The following is a 14763-nucleotide window of genomic DNA, read 5'->3' as shown; positions in this document are numbered from 1 at the left end:
TTTTTTCCTCAGTTTTTTCAGCTTGAGAAATGCCAAGCATGTTCTTCTCTTTTGGTTTTCTATCTCCAGCTCTTTGTACATGTCACTATAATACTTTGCCTTCTTGAGCCACCCTTTGAAATCTTCTGTTCAGTTATTTTACTTCATTTCTTCCTTTTGCTTTAGCTGCTCGACATTTGTGAGCAAGTTTCAGAGTCTCCTCTGACATCCATCTTGGTCTTTTCTTGCTTTCCTGTCTTTTCAATGACCTCTTGCTTTCTTCCTGTATGATGTCATTCCACAACTCATCTGGTCTTCAGTCACTAGTGTTCAATGCCTCAAATCTGTTCTTCAGGTGGTCTCTAAATTCAGGTGGGATATACTCAAGGTCATATTTTGGCTCTCGTGGACTTGCTCTGATTTTCTTCAGTTTCAGCTTGAACTTGCATATGAGCAATTGATGGCCTGTTCCACAGTCGGCCCCTGGCCTTGTTCTGACTGATGATATTGAGCTTTTCCATCATCTCTTTCCACAGATGTAGTCAATTTGATTTCTGTGTGTTCCATCTGGTGAGGTCCATGTGTATAGTCACCATTTATGCTGATGAAAGAAGGTATTTGCAATGAAGATGTCGTTGGTCTTGCAAAATTCTATCATTCGATCACCAGCTTTGTTTCTATCACCAAGGCCATATTTTTCAACTACTGATCCTTCTTCTTTATTTCCAACTTTCGTATTCCAATCACCGGTAGTTATCAATGCATCCTGATTGCATGTTCGATCAATTTCAGACTGCAGCAGCTGATAAAAATCTTGTTTCTTCATCTTTGGCCTTAGTGGTTGGTGCGTAAATTTGAATAATAGTCGTATTAACTGATCTTTCTCGTAGTCATATAGATATTATCCTATCACTGACAGGATAGATCTAGAAATGTTCTTTTTGACGATGACTGCAACACCATTCCTCTTCAAGATGTCATTCCGAGCATAGTAGACTATATGATTGTCCAATTCAAAATGGCCAGTATCAGTCCATTTCAGCTCACTAATGCCTAGCATATTGTGTCTGTTGGTTTGTCATACTGTGGGGGCTTGTGTGTTGCTGTGATGCTGGAAGCTATGCCACCAGTATTCAGATACCAGCAGGGTAACCCACGGAAGACAGCTTTCAGCTGAGCTTCCAAACTAAGACAGACTAGGAAGAAGGACCTGGCAGTCTACTTCTGAAAAGCATTAGCCAGTGAAAACCTTATGAATAAGAGTGGAACATTGGCTGATATAGTGCCAGAAGATGAGGCCCCCAGGTTGGAAGGCACTCAGAAGATGACTGGGGAAGAGCTGCCTCCTCAAAGTAGAGCTAATCTTAACGACGTGGATGGAGTAAAGCCTTCGGGACCTTCATTTGCTGTTGTAGCACGACTCAAAATGAGAAGAAACAGCTGCAAACGCCCATTGATAATCGGAACCTGGAATGTGCAAAGTATGAATCTAGGAAAAACAGAAATTGTCAAAAATGGATAGAGCTTCTTAATGATGCAGATGTTCCCCTCACCAATGCATTTCCCAATGCCTTGGTGAAGAAAGTGTCTTCTGGTAATTTTCATAGAGCATGGTTGGGGAGTGGATGTGGAGGTCACACATGATAAATCCACTTCAACATTCCTATCTCCTTAAATCCTGGATCCTCTCTTCCATACCATGCCATGGAAACTCTGGCATCTCAACCTCATTAAATATAAGCTACCTTCAAGTCCAAGTTTCAGTCAATCAGTCAAGTAAGCTGTTAAGAGTAACCTTCAGCTGCACAAGCTAACATATCAAATCCCTAATTCACATCAATGAATTTAGTGTTATACCCAGCCCTTAGAATCAACTCCCAAGTATATTCCAAGGGTTATGCCAAATCTCTCCACTAGCAAAATCTTGCTGTTTTTTCATTGGGTAAGCTACCTCCTTTTGGGTCATAGTGAGTACTTAATCCCTTGGAGCATGCTGAGATTTGACCCTAGTTATGGATCTAGTGGAAACCCTGGTGGCGCAGTAGTTAAGTGCTATGGCTGCTAACCAAAAGGTCAGCAGTTCAAATCCACCAGCTGCTCCTTGGAAACTCTATAGGGCAGTTCTACTCTGTCCTATAGGGTTGCTATGAGTTGGAATCAACTCGACGGCAACGGGTTTATGGATCTAGTGGCAACAAAGGATACTTGTGGTATACCTTGGGGAGAATAGGCATCTCCTTTCAAAGTATCACTGAATTCTCAAAGGAAAACTAGTCTCCTCTGATACAAGAGGGCAAGTTATTTCCATTGGCAAGGAAATGACTCAGGGATTCATGAGTCTCCACTTCATCTGAGTCCAACGAGATGTCCCCTATTCCAAGTCACAGGATCTTATTCTTTCCTAGTCTATGCCTAACCACAAAAGAAACTTGGCAATGCTATAAATTTAAAGGACATTTTAATTCTGCAACCCACGCATTAAGTTTTATGTTTGATTTTCAGCAGTATCAGTCCTGTGGCTACACTAAAAAAAAAGAGAGAGATTCTTTTAAGGCTGCCATGGAAGCTCTGTGGTTCTCAAACCATGATTTGAGCTGACATGAACTTGTTAAATGACTTGAACTTGTCAATTTCTTTCTAGTAAGTGCTCCAGTGCACTGAAGAATTTTCTCCACACCACAGTCTTTGCAGTCATCATGTTATCATTATTGCTGTAACGGACAAGGCACTTGGGCTCCCGAGACACTTGCTCTAGTTGACATTGCCTCGAAATCAATCACAGGTGATAGCATGATTAATTGTGATGCCATAAATTACTAGCATCCCATTTCCCATTGATGAGGACCTCAGCCCTGTGCTCAAGCCCAAGAGTACAACAGAACTAAATCAAAATCCCATTGTTGAGGTTCTGTCTCCTGGGACCACCTCTGTTACCAATTCTATATTGATTAGGATCCAGTCAGGAGACAGAATCCACACCTGTAATATGAACATAGAAAACTTAATATAAAGAACTGTTAATTAGAAAAGGATGGTTAATTACTAAAAGGAGTGAAAGAGGACTCCAAGGGGCCCAGAATCAGCAAAGTACAAAAAAGCTACTATTACATCTAGGCTGACAGGGAGTGAATAATGAACTAAGGACTCAGGAGAAGGCTAGCCCCAAGGCTGAGGTTCAGACCTCTTCAACAAGGGGGTGACTATCACAAGAACGTGGAGCCTCTATGGCTAAGAAACTTGCTAGCGCTAGTCCAGAGAAGCAGCCTTCTGGGTGACAGCATGATCCAAACGTGTAGCTGGAGTTAGTCTGCCAAATGGGGAGAGTAAGGCCTGAGGGTGCATCTGGACCTGGTCCAGGAGGGCCACTGAGGAGATAGGCACTGGGCCTTGGCTGCTGTGCTGAATTAAAAAATAAAATAGAATGAAGAGCGTGGAAGGTAAGAGGCTTCCTGCTCCTATCACCTTGCCCTCTAGGGCCCTCTACTGACAAAGCCTAACATTCCTCCAGCTGGAAAAAACTGTTTACAGGGTCCAGCTCCAGTATTACAAAGCAGGGCAAAGAAGGGTGTGTTTGGAGCTGAGAGACAATAAATTGATTATTGGCATGGAGAGATGGGCAAACATGGCAGGGAGCAAAGGGTTTGGCAGAAGAGGCTAGAGGAGCAAGGATTTCTCTGTCTTTTGTGAGGGAGGAGGTAATAGGCATGGGCTGAATCCCTGGGCAAATAAGTCTGTCTCTAGCTCTCTTCAACAAGAGAATGCATTCAGATAATAAACAGAGCTCCAGAAAGTCACATTACCCATCTTTCAAATGAACAGAAAATGCAATTCCTGGACAGGTTCCCTTTTCCCACCCCTGGGAGAAAGTAGGAAGTGAATTGAGATGCATTTCATTTTTCTTTGAAAAGCCTTGCTCAGCTTCTTGTCTCACGCTGACTCAGGCCACCCTCACCATCTGCAGATTCAACAGACATTCCACCATTAATTCAACAGCATTTTCTGCAGTCCTACTGGGTACCAGGCACTGAGCCTGAGAAGCCTGTTTGTGGGCTTCCGCTGAGCCTAGCTTAAGTGAGTGTTGAGAATGCAGACTGATTTGTGGACAAAAAATTTTAATTCATGTAGTTCAGGTTTAGATTTTTTCACATTTCAGTGAACATTACAAGAGCAACAGGGTCAAGCGTCATGGGTTCTAATGCTACCTTGGTTCTTTTCTAGCTGTGTGACCTTAAACGAGTCACCACACTTCTCTGAGTCTGTTTCCTCATACCAAATGGGCTTGGTAAAACCTAACCTCTCAGGATTGCCATGAAGATTAGGGACAATGTCTGCATTAGGTATAATGCAAGGATCTGGCAGGGTAGATACCCTGGTCCCTCAGACAGAAGCTCAGACTATACCCAAGATTTCAACAGACTCAGAAAGCAGATGTGTAGGCCAGTGACGGCACCTCTGAGCAATGTCAATCCCCTTGTCAGCAAGGGATGTTGAACCCAACAGAGTCCTACTTGGAGTGGGTCTCTAGAAGGCACCTAGTCCCACCTCGTTATCAGACAGATTAAGAGACTGCCCCAAAGGAAGCAGATGTTTGCTCAAGGTCACACGGCACACTGGTGGCAGAGCCAAAATTGGAACCTGGCCTCATGGCATTGAGCTATGTAACCACTTGAGAGACTGTATCATGATGTATGTAAGAGTGTAGGCTTTGGAGCAATACAGGTCTGAGTTCAAGTCCTAGCTCTGCAATTTTCATTCATTCAACAGTATCTGCATGTCTGTCATGTGCCAGGCACTGTGCTCAGTGCAGGGGACACAGGAGTGACAAGATACACATGGTCTGGCCTTCTCAGTGCTCACAGTCTGATGGAGGAGCTAGTGAACAAGCAACCAATGAATAAACAAGCTCATCACCCCCACAAGGGACATACACAGGTTGGGGCCCCAAAAGTGACGAGGGCAGTGGGAGCAAGAGGGCCACCTCAAGGCATTCAGGGAGGATCTCCGGGAGGAAACACCTGAGCTGAGGCTGGGACACCCAGAAGAAGCCAGCCGTGAAGAGACTGGGGAAGGGTGCCCAGGCAGAGCTCAGGGTGAAGAGGAGAAACGAGGCCGGAGTGAGCAGAGGAGCGAGCAGGAGGCTGGATCAGAGGGCAAACCCAGGCCAGGCAGGACCCTGGAGCCATGGTGAGGGAGCTGGCTCTGCTTCTGTTCACAGCAACAGGAGGGTGCTGGAGGGTTTGAGCAGGCAAGAGATGTGGCCGGCTTATCTGTTTCAAAGGATCACTCACTCTGGCTGCTGCTGTTTGCGTGACATGTGGTAGTCTGTGACCTTGGGTGAGTTGCTTGACCTCTCTGAGCCCCAGTCTTCTCATCTATAAAATGGGGATGATGACAATACCTACCTCACAGGCTTTGTTGGAGGCTGACATATGGCATCCATATAGAGGACTTACTTAGCAACATGTCCCACGCAGTGTAAGTGCCAATTAAAGGTTTGCCTTTCTGTCACCTTGTTCAAAGCCCTCGTCCTCCACCAACAGGCCATGGCCACTCTTGAACCTGTGGGTTCTGCCTATGCAGTGGCACCACGGTCTCTCCATTGTCCTCAACTATGGAAGTGTTGAGGTCAAACCTCATTAAGCTCCTGTCCATCCGAGGTCAGCAGGAGCCCAGTGACAGAGTGCAGCCAGGCCCCACTCCCAGAGCCTTGCAAGTGGCTTTTGCATCCATCAAAGTCATGGCTCCATCTCCTGGGTGCCCAGGATATATAATATAAGCCAACCCGAGGCCAGCTGAGAGATCCTGAGAAGGAATAATTGCTTTGGCCAGCTCCTATGGTCAGATTTATTATGACATAAAAAAACAAATTTAGCTCCTAGTGGTAATAGCTAATTGGCCTGTCCAAACTTGTAGAAATCCTATTTGCAGGGGCCTGGCTGGATGGAGGCTTACACCCCACACTTGCTTGGCCCACGGCCCTGGGCAAAGCCAGACTGGACCATTCATCTTCCTGTGCTCCAGGCACCTCATCCGAGAGGCCCCTGCCTGAAACACTTCACAGCATCAGAAAATATGTGTCCAGGTCACACACTACCCACTAGTGCTGCATCAAAGGGAACAGTGGCTTCTGACACTGCCCAGAGAGGCCACAAAACAGCTAAAGGCACAGGCTTTAGAGTCAGCCTAAACATGGGTGCAAGTCCCAGCTCTGCCATATAATGGCTGTGAAACCTTGGGTGAGTAAACTCACCTCCCTGAACCTCCATGCCTTTCTTTCCAAAATAAGGGGTAGTCATCCCTATTTTAAAGGGTTGTTGTATAGATTAAATAGGACGTAAATGGCGTAAGGCATCTACCGCAGTAAAACAAATCAACCTGCTGTCATAGAGTCCATTCCAACTAATGATGACCCCATGTGTGTCAGAGTAGAACGGCACTCCATAGGGTTTTCAATGGCTGTAATCTTAAGCAAGTAGATCGCCAGGCCTTTCTTCCAAGATGCTGCTAGATGTATTAAAAAATCTAGCACAGTAATAGGTGCTAAACAAAAGGTAGGGATCACAGTTTTCATTATCCAGGGATTGTGGTATTATAAGATGACATTTATTGAGGGCCATTTATATCACCAAGCAGTCTAGAAATCAAAAGATGCTTTGTATTTGCCTAATCTGCTGCAACAGACTTCTTTAAAGTGTTAAAAAGCAAAGATGTCACCTTGAAGATTAAGGTGCATCTGACCCAAGCCATGGTGTTTTCAATTGCCTCACATGCATGCGAAGGCTGGACAATGAATAAGGAAGGCCAAAGAAGAATTGATGCCTTTCAACTGTGGTGTTGGTGGAGAATATGAAATATACCATGGACTGTCAAAAGAGCAAGCAAATCTGTCTTGGAAGAAGTACAGCCAGAATACTCCTTAGAAACAAGGATGACAAGACTATGTCTCACATACTTTGGACATGTTATCAGGAGGGATCAGTCCCTGGAGAGAGACATTATGCTTGGTATAGCACAGAGTCAGGGAAAAAGAGGAAGACCTTCAGCAAGATGGATTGACACAGTGGCTCCAACAATGGGCTCAAGCATAACAACGATTTGAGGATGGTGCAGGACTGGGCAGTGTTTCGTTCTGTTGTACACAGGGTCACTATGAGTCGGAATTGACTCGAGGGAACCTAACAAAACCTAACAACAACAATTATATTACCAGGGCTGTGCTAGTTCTTTTTAAATATTTTATCTCTAGCCGTCAAAAGTAGGTATCACTATTTTCATTTAGGAGATTAGGAAACTGAGCCACAGCGTGATTATAATGGGAACTTGTGCTGGTGGGATGTGGCCCTGGGGACTGGAACCTTGGCTTTGTTGATTCTGGAGCTGGTGCTCCTCCTAATATAACCTCTACCTTCCCAGCTCCTCTCAAAGGCTATGTAAGGCCATTTGTCAGACAGGCAGGCAGTCCCATACTCCCTTTTTCCTTCCCTCCCTCATGCCAACATTTCTTGAGCACCAAGACAAGCCCTTGGTTGGACACTGGATACACAAAGATGAATGCAGAAGCACTCCCTGCCCTTGAGGAGCTCAACACCTGGCAGGGCGAAGAGGAAAGCTGCAGCCACACTGCCCAGAACACATAGGTATCAGTTTGTGTTGTGTAATCAATGGTCCCAAAACTTCTCTTAAAAGAAAGAACAATTTATTATCTCTCCCAGTTCTAGGGGCTGGTTGGGCAGTTTCTTCTTCTAGGCCCATTCATGCGGCCACACTCACCTGGCAGGTTGGCCTGACTGGAAGGTCCAAGATGGCCCCACTCACGGGTCTGGCAGTTGGTAGTGGCTGTTCATGGAAGGTGTCGATCCTCCTCCAAGAGCCCTCAAGTCCTCCAATAGGCCACACAGGCTTCCTTATGTGGCAGGTTCAAGGCAGGGTGCCAAGGGGGCAAAAGCAAAAGTTGCCATGTCTCTAGAGGCTTAGGATCCACTTCTGTCATGTTCTATCGGTCAAAGCAAGTCACATTCTGTTGCTTGGTCAGTATCTATAACGTACATGTGTGACCCATCAGGTGAGGCTTAGAGGTCAGTTCAGAATGAGGGTGAGGAGGGTCAGTCTGTGGCCTAGCCCAGTGGGATCATCCCTGTCTAATAAATTTTTAATTCAAATGGAAGGATGTTGAATTGTGAGGTCGTTAGAATGGGTCATATCCTTTGGCCAATGGAACAACTGAGGCACAGTCAGCCAGCGTGGGCATAGAATCAACACATCATAGAGCCAAAAGAACCTCACCAAACCAGTTTTCACATGAAGAAATCAAGGACCAGGAATAGCAACTGTCTTGCCCAAGGTCACACTGTCTTGGGTCCCTAACACCCAACCCGCTCCCCATGTCCATTGCACCTCATGAGGAGGCCTGGGGTGGAAATGGGCTGAGCTCAGGCAGCTCGACTGCCATCCCCAGCAGAGGTGAGTCTCCTCTGTCCCTGTCTCTGCTGTGTGTTTTTAAACTGAGCCCTTTCAGCACACCTGGTGCCACATAAGGCACTTAACAATCACCATCTCATCTGATCCTAATGGGATTGTCCTCTTTTTACAGATGAGAAACTGAGGTCCAGAGAGGACAACTGACTTGCCCAGAGTCTCACAGCTAGTGGGGCCAGTCTGTCTGACACCAAAGCCTACATCTCCCACAGTGACACAGGGAGAGTTCAACCCTGATCTAGGCTCCCAGTGGGGAGAGAGGCAGCTCCCTGGCCCTTTGGGGTCTCAAGATAAAGCCCGTTGTCAAGAACAGGTATATATACTGAAACCAAAGTTCATTGGTAGTTACCAGGGATCGATGGGGGACTGGGGCCACTCTCTAGATGGTAAACACTTGTTACTTTTGAGGATGGGAAATTTAAGAACAAATACGGGTGAAGTGTGCACAGCTTGACCAAGGTAAATTATGTCACCAAGAAGTACGCAAGAAAACAGAATGTTTTTGGTAAATGCTGGAACATATACAACTGTGCAACAACTACAGAACAGGAATGTGCACACGTCTATGTCTGTATGCATACAAGTGCATAGGTACGTATATGTGTGTGGGTATAGGTGGGCACATATAGATGTATCTATACGCAGGTAGTAAACCCTGGTGGCGTAGTGGTTAAGTGCTACGGCTGCTAACCAAGAGGTCAGCAGTTCAAATCCACCAGGCACTCCTTGGAAACTCTACGGGGCAGTTCTACTCTGTCCTATAGGGTCGCTAGGAGTCGGAATCGACTTGACGGCAGTGGGTTTTGGTTTTATATGCAGGTATACATACACGTTTAAGTGTATGCAGCCACATATATTCATACAGACAACAAAGCACATGGGAGTACAAACACGTACACTTATTAAACACCTTGTGGGATTGATTTTTGGGGTCTGAAGGCTTAGGACCATAGTCTCATGGAACAACTCAGTCAGTTGACATAAGATAGTATGTAAAGTTTATGTTCTACATCTTATTTTGATGAGTAGCATCTAGGGTCTTAAGAGCTTTCAAGCAGCCATCTAAGATATAACTATTGGTTTCTACGTGTAAAAGGGAATGAAGGAAATCAAAGATTCAAAGAAACTAGTCCATAGGACTAATAGTTTGCCTGAACCATGACCTCATCTACCCCGAGACCAGAAGAACTAGATGGTGCCTGGCTACCACTACCAACCATTCTAACCAGGAACATGATAGATGGATCCCAATAGAATGGGAGCAAAATGTGGACAGAAATCAAATATTTAAAAAGTCCAGACTTATTGGACCAACTGAGACTGAAAGACTCCCCAAGACTATCGCCCTGAGATACTCTTTATATCTTGAACCAAAACTATTCCATGAGGTTATCTTTTAGCTAAATAACAGATTGGCTCAGAAAATAAACAATTATCACCCACCCTTGAGTACTGTGCTCCTTTAAAAAATCATCTATATGAGCCCAAATGGTCAATACTTACTCCAAAAAAAGATGAGAAGGCAAGGGCGCAGGAAAACTAGATCACTGGAAGCTGAACAACCAGAAGGGAAATAACGAGAAAGTTGACACACTGTGTAAAATGTAACAAATGTCACTGAACAAATTGGTAGAAGCTGTTAAATGGGAACATAAATTTGTTGTATAAACTTTTACCAAAATCACAATAAAATATTAGTTAAAAAAAAAAAAGGATAAAGTCCATTGCCTGAGGAAATGCTTCAAAGGCCTAGGTGGAAGCAGCAGTGGCAGGGCCCCCTAGAACCACCTCTGAAAATGGAAGGACCCAGAGCCATGCTCTGGTCCACACCCCCACTTTACAGATGGAAAAACTGAGGCCGCATCAGTACCCGGGCCTCTGAATCCCAGTCCAGGGCCCTCCCACTGCACAGGGCAGCTGGGAGAAGGGGAGTAGGGCCCCAGTCAAGCTAGTCGGACACACAAGGCAGCTCTGTGGCATTCAGAGAGCACATTTATTTACAAAGCGCTTTACAAACATCTGCTTATGCCTCCCCACAGTCCCCTGCGAGGTAGGTCAGTAGTCATATCTACAGTTTACTGTTGGGGAAATTGAGGCACGGAATGGGGGTATGGCCTGCCCCGTTTTAAAGAGAGCTTCCCATCCACCCATCATAAAACAACAAAATAAACAAAAAAGCATAGATCCTCCACCCCAAAGTATTCCTTCTTCCTCCAAACTCCAGGAGTTACTGCACCCCTGCTCTGGCACTGTCCCCTCCCCAGAGAGTCACAGGGAGCTTCAGCCTTGCAGATTGTCACTGGCCCAGGCTGAGCAGGGCCAGGCCAGTGAGGCCTGAAATTTATGGGAAAAGGAGGATAAGGTGACTTCATTCTGCAGACGGTGGGTCAGGCAGGGAAGGGGCCCCACACGAGGCAGGGTAGGGACAGCCAGGTCCTGGTTCAGGGAAGCTCAGAGCACACGTCAGGGAAGCAGAAGTGGGGAGGGATCGTGAGCAGATATCCCTGGGGCCGCAGGGACAGGAGTGGAGGAGGGAGTTGCAGATCTCCCTGGGGAGAGCAGTCTGGATGTGAACCACTGGCATATCAGATCAGTACTCCTGGGACCCTTGCGGGCTGGGCCAGATGGGATTCTAGAGGCCAAGCCCCAATTCATCCTCTGCCCATGCCCACAGGGAGCCAAGCTGGGTGGAAGCCTTGGCCTGGCACATCCTTTGCAGGGCCTCACCCATCTCTGCCAGGGTTCGGATAGAGTCAAGGGGCTTGGGCCTGGGTCCCCCAGAGCTGGCAGTTCTGAGTCCCTGCCTGCTCTTCCAGGCTGTGCCAGGCTCTCGGCACAGGCCAGCAGGACCCTGTGGAGGTGGGGTAGTGCTGCAGCCTTGCTCAAGTGTCTCCTTAGCCCACGGCCTCCCTCCACATAATGGTGAAAGGCCCTGCCCACAGTGGAAAGGGCACCAAGGTGGCCTGGCACCTACTCCAGTGCTTCCCCCGTGGGGACAGTGACCAAGCAGAGTTGGAGGTACAGGTCCTCCTCGCCAGTTCTGGACGGTGGGCCTGGCCCTGAGTGCACAGAGGGTGCCCCAGGCCAGGGGCTGCTATCTCGACTCCAGCCCCTCCAGGTACTCCAGGGCCACATCGTAGCAAAAGTGGTACTGGTCCTGGGGGGGAGATGGAAAGAAGGAATCAGAAGCCAGACTCCGCCCTAGTACTGGGGGTGAAGGGGACACAGGGAATCAGGCAAGAAGGGGCCATCCTTGGGGGAAAAGCAGAAAATGGGAGTAAAGTTTTCATATTACAGGACCAGACCCCAAGACCCGATTGTGGGGGCCAGATATAGGAGAGTAGGTGCTGAAGGCCCTGGCTGGACATGGGTGGGGAAGTTGGAAGTGGCTGGGCACGGGGAACAGGCCCCTCACCAGAGTCTCCACCATATTGGGCTTGTAGTTCCGAAGCGTTTTGGCAGCAAAGAAAACGTCCACCAGGTTGTGGCAGCGAATCATCTCCAGGACCGTGGCACAGGCACAGAAGGTGCCACTGCGGCCACCTCCATTTCTAAATGAGACAAACAAAAAGGTTTAGGAGTCAGGCCAGGGAACCTGAAGGTAAAGGGCAGGACCAGGGAACCAAAAGGGAGGAGGGGCGGGGTCTAGGAGCCCAGAAGAGAGGAGGTGGGGCCATAACATTAAGGGGCAGAGTCAGAGGCTAAAACTGACATCTGTAAGGTGCCTAGGAAGACATGATCAAGAAGACAGATTCTGAGAGAAAGGAGGCCAAATACACTCCAGGAGAAAGACTCCGACAAAGCCACAGAGAAGGACAACTGGCCAAGTAAGCACCAAAGAGCAAAATGGGAAATGTTGTTACTGTTGTTATGTGCCATTGAGTCGGTTCCGACTCATAGCGACCCTATGCACAACAGAACAAAACATGTTTTCTTCAATCTTTTCTCCGTTTATCATGATGTTGCTCATTGTTCCAGTTGTGAGGATTTTTGTTCTCCTTATGTTGAGGTATAATCCATACTGAAGGCTGTGGTCTTTGACCTTCATTAGTAAGTGCTTCAAGTCCTCTTCACTTTCAGCAAGCAAGGTTGTGTCATCTGCATAACACAGGTTGTTAATGAGTCTTCCTCCAATCCTGATGCCCCGTTCTTCTTCATATAGTCCAGCTTCTCGAATTATTTGTTCAGCGTACAGATTAAATATGTACAGTGAAAGAATACAACCCTGACACACAACTTTCCTGACTTTAAACCAATCAGTATCCCCTTGTTCTGTACAAACAACCGCCTCTTAATCTATATAAAGGTTCCTCATGAGCACAATTAAGTGTTCTGGAATTCCCATTCTTCGCAGTGTTATCCATAGTTTGTTATGATCCACACAGTCGAATGCCTTTACATAGTCAATAAAACACAGGTAAACATCCTTCTGGTATTCTCTGCTTTCAGCCAGGATCCATCTGACATCAGCAATGATAACCCTGGTTCCACGTCCTCTTCTGAAACCAGCCTAAATTTCTGGGAGTTCCCTGTCAATATACTGCTGCAGCCGTTTTTGAATGATCTTCAGCAAAATTTTGCTGGTGTGCGATATTAAGGATATTTGTTCTATAATTTCCACATTCGGTTGGATCACCTTTCTTGGGAATAGGCATAAATATGGGTCTCTTCCAGTCAGTTGGCCAGGAAGCTGTCTTCCATATTTCTTGGCATAGACCAGTGAGCACCTCCAGTGCTGCATCTGTTTGTTGAAACATCTCAATTGATATTCCATCAATTCCTGGAGCCTTGTTTTTCGCCAGTGCCGTCAGAGCAGCTTGGACTTCTTCCTTCAGTACCATTGGTTCCTGATCATATGCCACCTCTTGAAATGGTTGAATATCGACTAATTTTTTTTTGGTATAATGACTCTGTATTTCTTCCATCTTCTTTTGATGCTTCCTGCGTCATTTAATATTTTCCCCATGGAATCCTTCACTATTCCAACTCAAGGTTTGAGTTTTTTCTTCAGTTATTTCAGCTTGAGAAACGCCAAGCATGTTCTTCCCTTTTGGTTTTCTATCTCCAGCTCTTTGCACACATCATTATAATACTTTACTTTGTCTTCTCGAGAGGCCCTTTGAAATCTTCTGTTTAGTTCTTTCACTTCATCAATTGTTCCTTTTGCTTTAGCTGCTCAACGCTCAAGAGCAAGTTTCAGAGTCTCCTCTGACATCCATCTTGGTCTTTTCTTGCTTTCCTGTCTTTTCAATGACCTCTTGCTTTCTTCCTGTATGATGTCATTCCACAACTCATCTGGTCTTCAGTCACTAGTGTTCAATGTGTCAAATCTATTCTTCAGATGGTCTCCAAATTCAGGTGGGATATACTCAAGGTCATATTTTGGCTCTCGTGGACTTGCTCTGATTTTCTTCAGTTTCAGCTTGAACTTGCTTATGAGCAATTGATGGTTTGTTCCATAGTGGGCCCCTGGCCTTGTTCTGACTGATAATATTGAGCTTTTCCATCGTCTCTTTCCACAGATGTAGTCAATTTGATTTCTGTGTGTTCCATCTGGTGAGGTCCATGTGCATAGTCGCTGGTGTTGCAAAATTTTATCATTCCAGCATTGTTTCTATCACCAAGGCCATATTTTCCAACTACTGATCCTTCTTTATTTCCAACTTTTGCATTCCAATCGCCAGTAATTATCAATGCATCTTGATTGCATGTTCGATCAATTTCAGACTGCGGCAGCTGATAAAAATCTTCTGTTTCTTCATCTTTGGCCCTAGTGGTTGATGCATAAATTTGAATAATAGTCGTATTAACTGGTCTTCCTTGTAGGCGTATGGATATTATCCTATCACTGACAGCGTTGAACTTCAGGATAGATCTTGAAACATTCTTTTTGACGATAAATGCAACACCATTCCTCTTCGAGTTGTCATTCCCAGCATAGTAGACTATATGATTGTCTGATTCAAAATGGCCAATACCAGTCCATTTCAGCTTACTAATGCCTAGGATATCAATGTTTATGTGTTCCATTTCATTTTTGATGATTTCCAATTTTCCTAGATTCATACTTCGTACATTCCAGGTTCTGATTATTAATGGATGTTTGCAGCTGTTTCTTCTCATTTTGAGTCGTGCCACTTCAGCACATGAAGGTCCCGAAAGCTCTACTCCAACCACGTCATTAAGGTCGACTGTACTTTGAAGAGGCAGCTCTTCCCCAGTCATCTTCTGAGTGCCTTCCAACCGGGGGGGCTCATCTTCCAGCACTATATCAGACAGTGTTCCGCTGCTATTCATAAGGTTTTCACT

General features: G+C 45.9%; 1 protein-coding gene across 3 annotated transcripts in view; it reads right to left on the bottom strand.

Moving 5' to 3' along the window:
• Positions 1 to 10318: 10318 nt before the first annotated feature.
• The window catches only part of PTPRU (protein tyrosine phosphatase receptor type U), a 98986-nt gene continuing 94541 nt past the window's right edge, over positions 10319 to 14763 (bottom strand). For all 3 annotated transcript variants that reach the window (XM_064281595.1, XM_064281593.1, XM_064281594.1), the window contains 2 exons: positions 11870 to 12005; positions 10319 to 11611 (listed from right to left, as the gene is read on the bottom strand). In XM_064281595.1, the coding sequence (XP_064137665.1) occupies positions 11549 to 11611; positions 11870 to 12005 (199 nt within the window). In that variant the 3' untranslated portion in view covers positions 10319 to 11548. The remainder of the gene's footprint in view (positions 11612 to 11869; positions 12006 to 14763) is intronic.

This window comes from Loxodonta africana, chromosome 3 (assembly GCF_030014295.1).
Source record: "Loxodonta africana isolate mLoxAfr1 chromosome 3, mLoxAfr1.hap2, whole genome shotgun sequence".
Lineage (NCBI taxonomy): Eukaryota > Metazoa > Chordata > Mammalia > Proboscidea > Elephantidae > Loxodonta > Loxodonta africana.
Note: the sequence above shows the minus strand (reverse complement) of the source record. Positions and strands in the feature narration are given on the sequence as shown.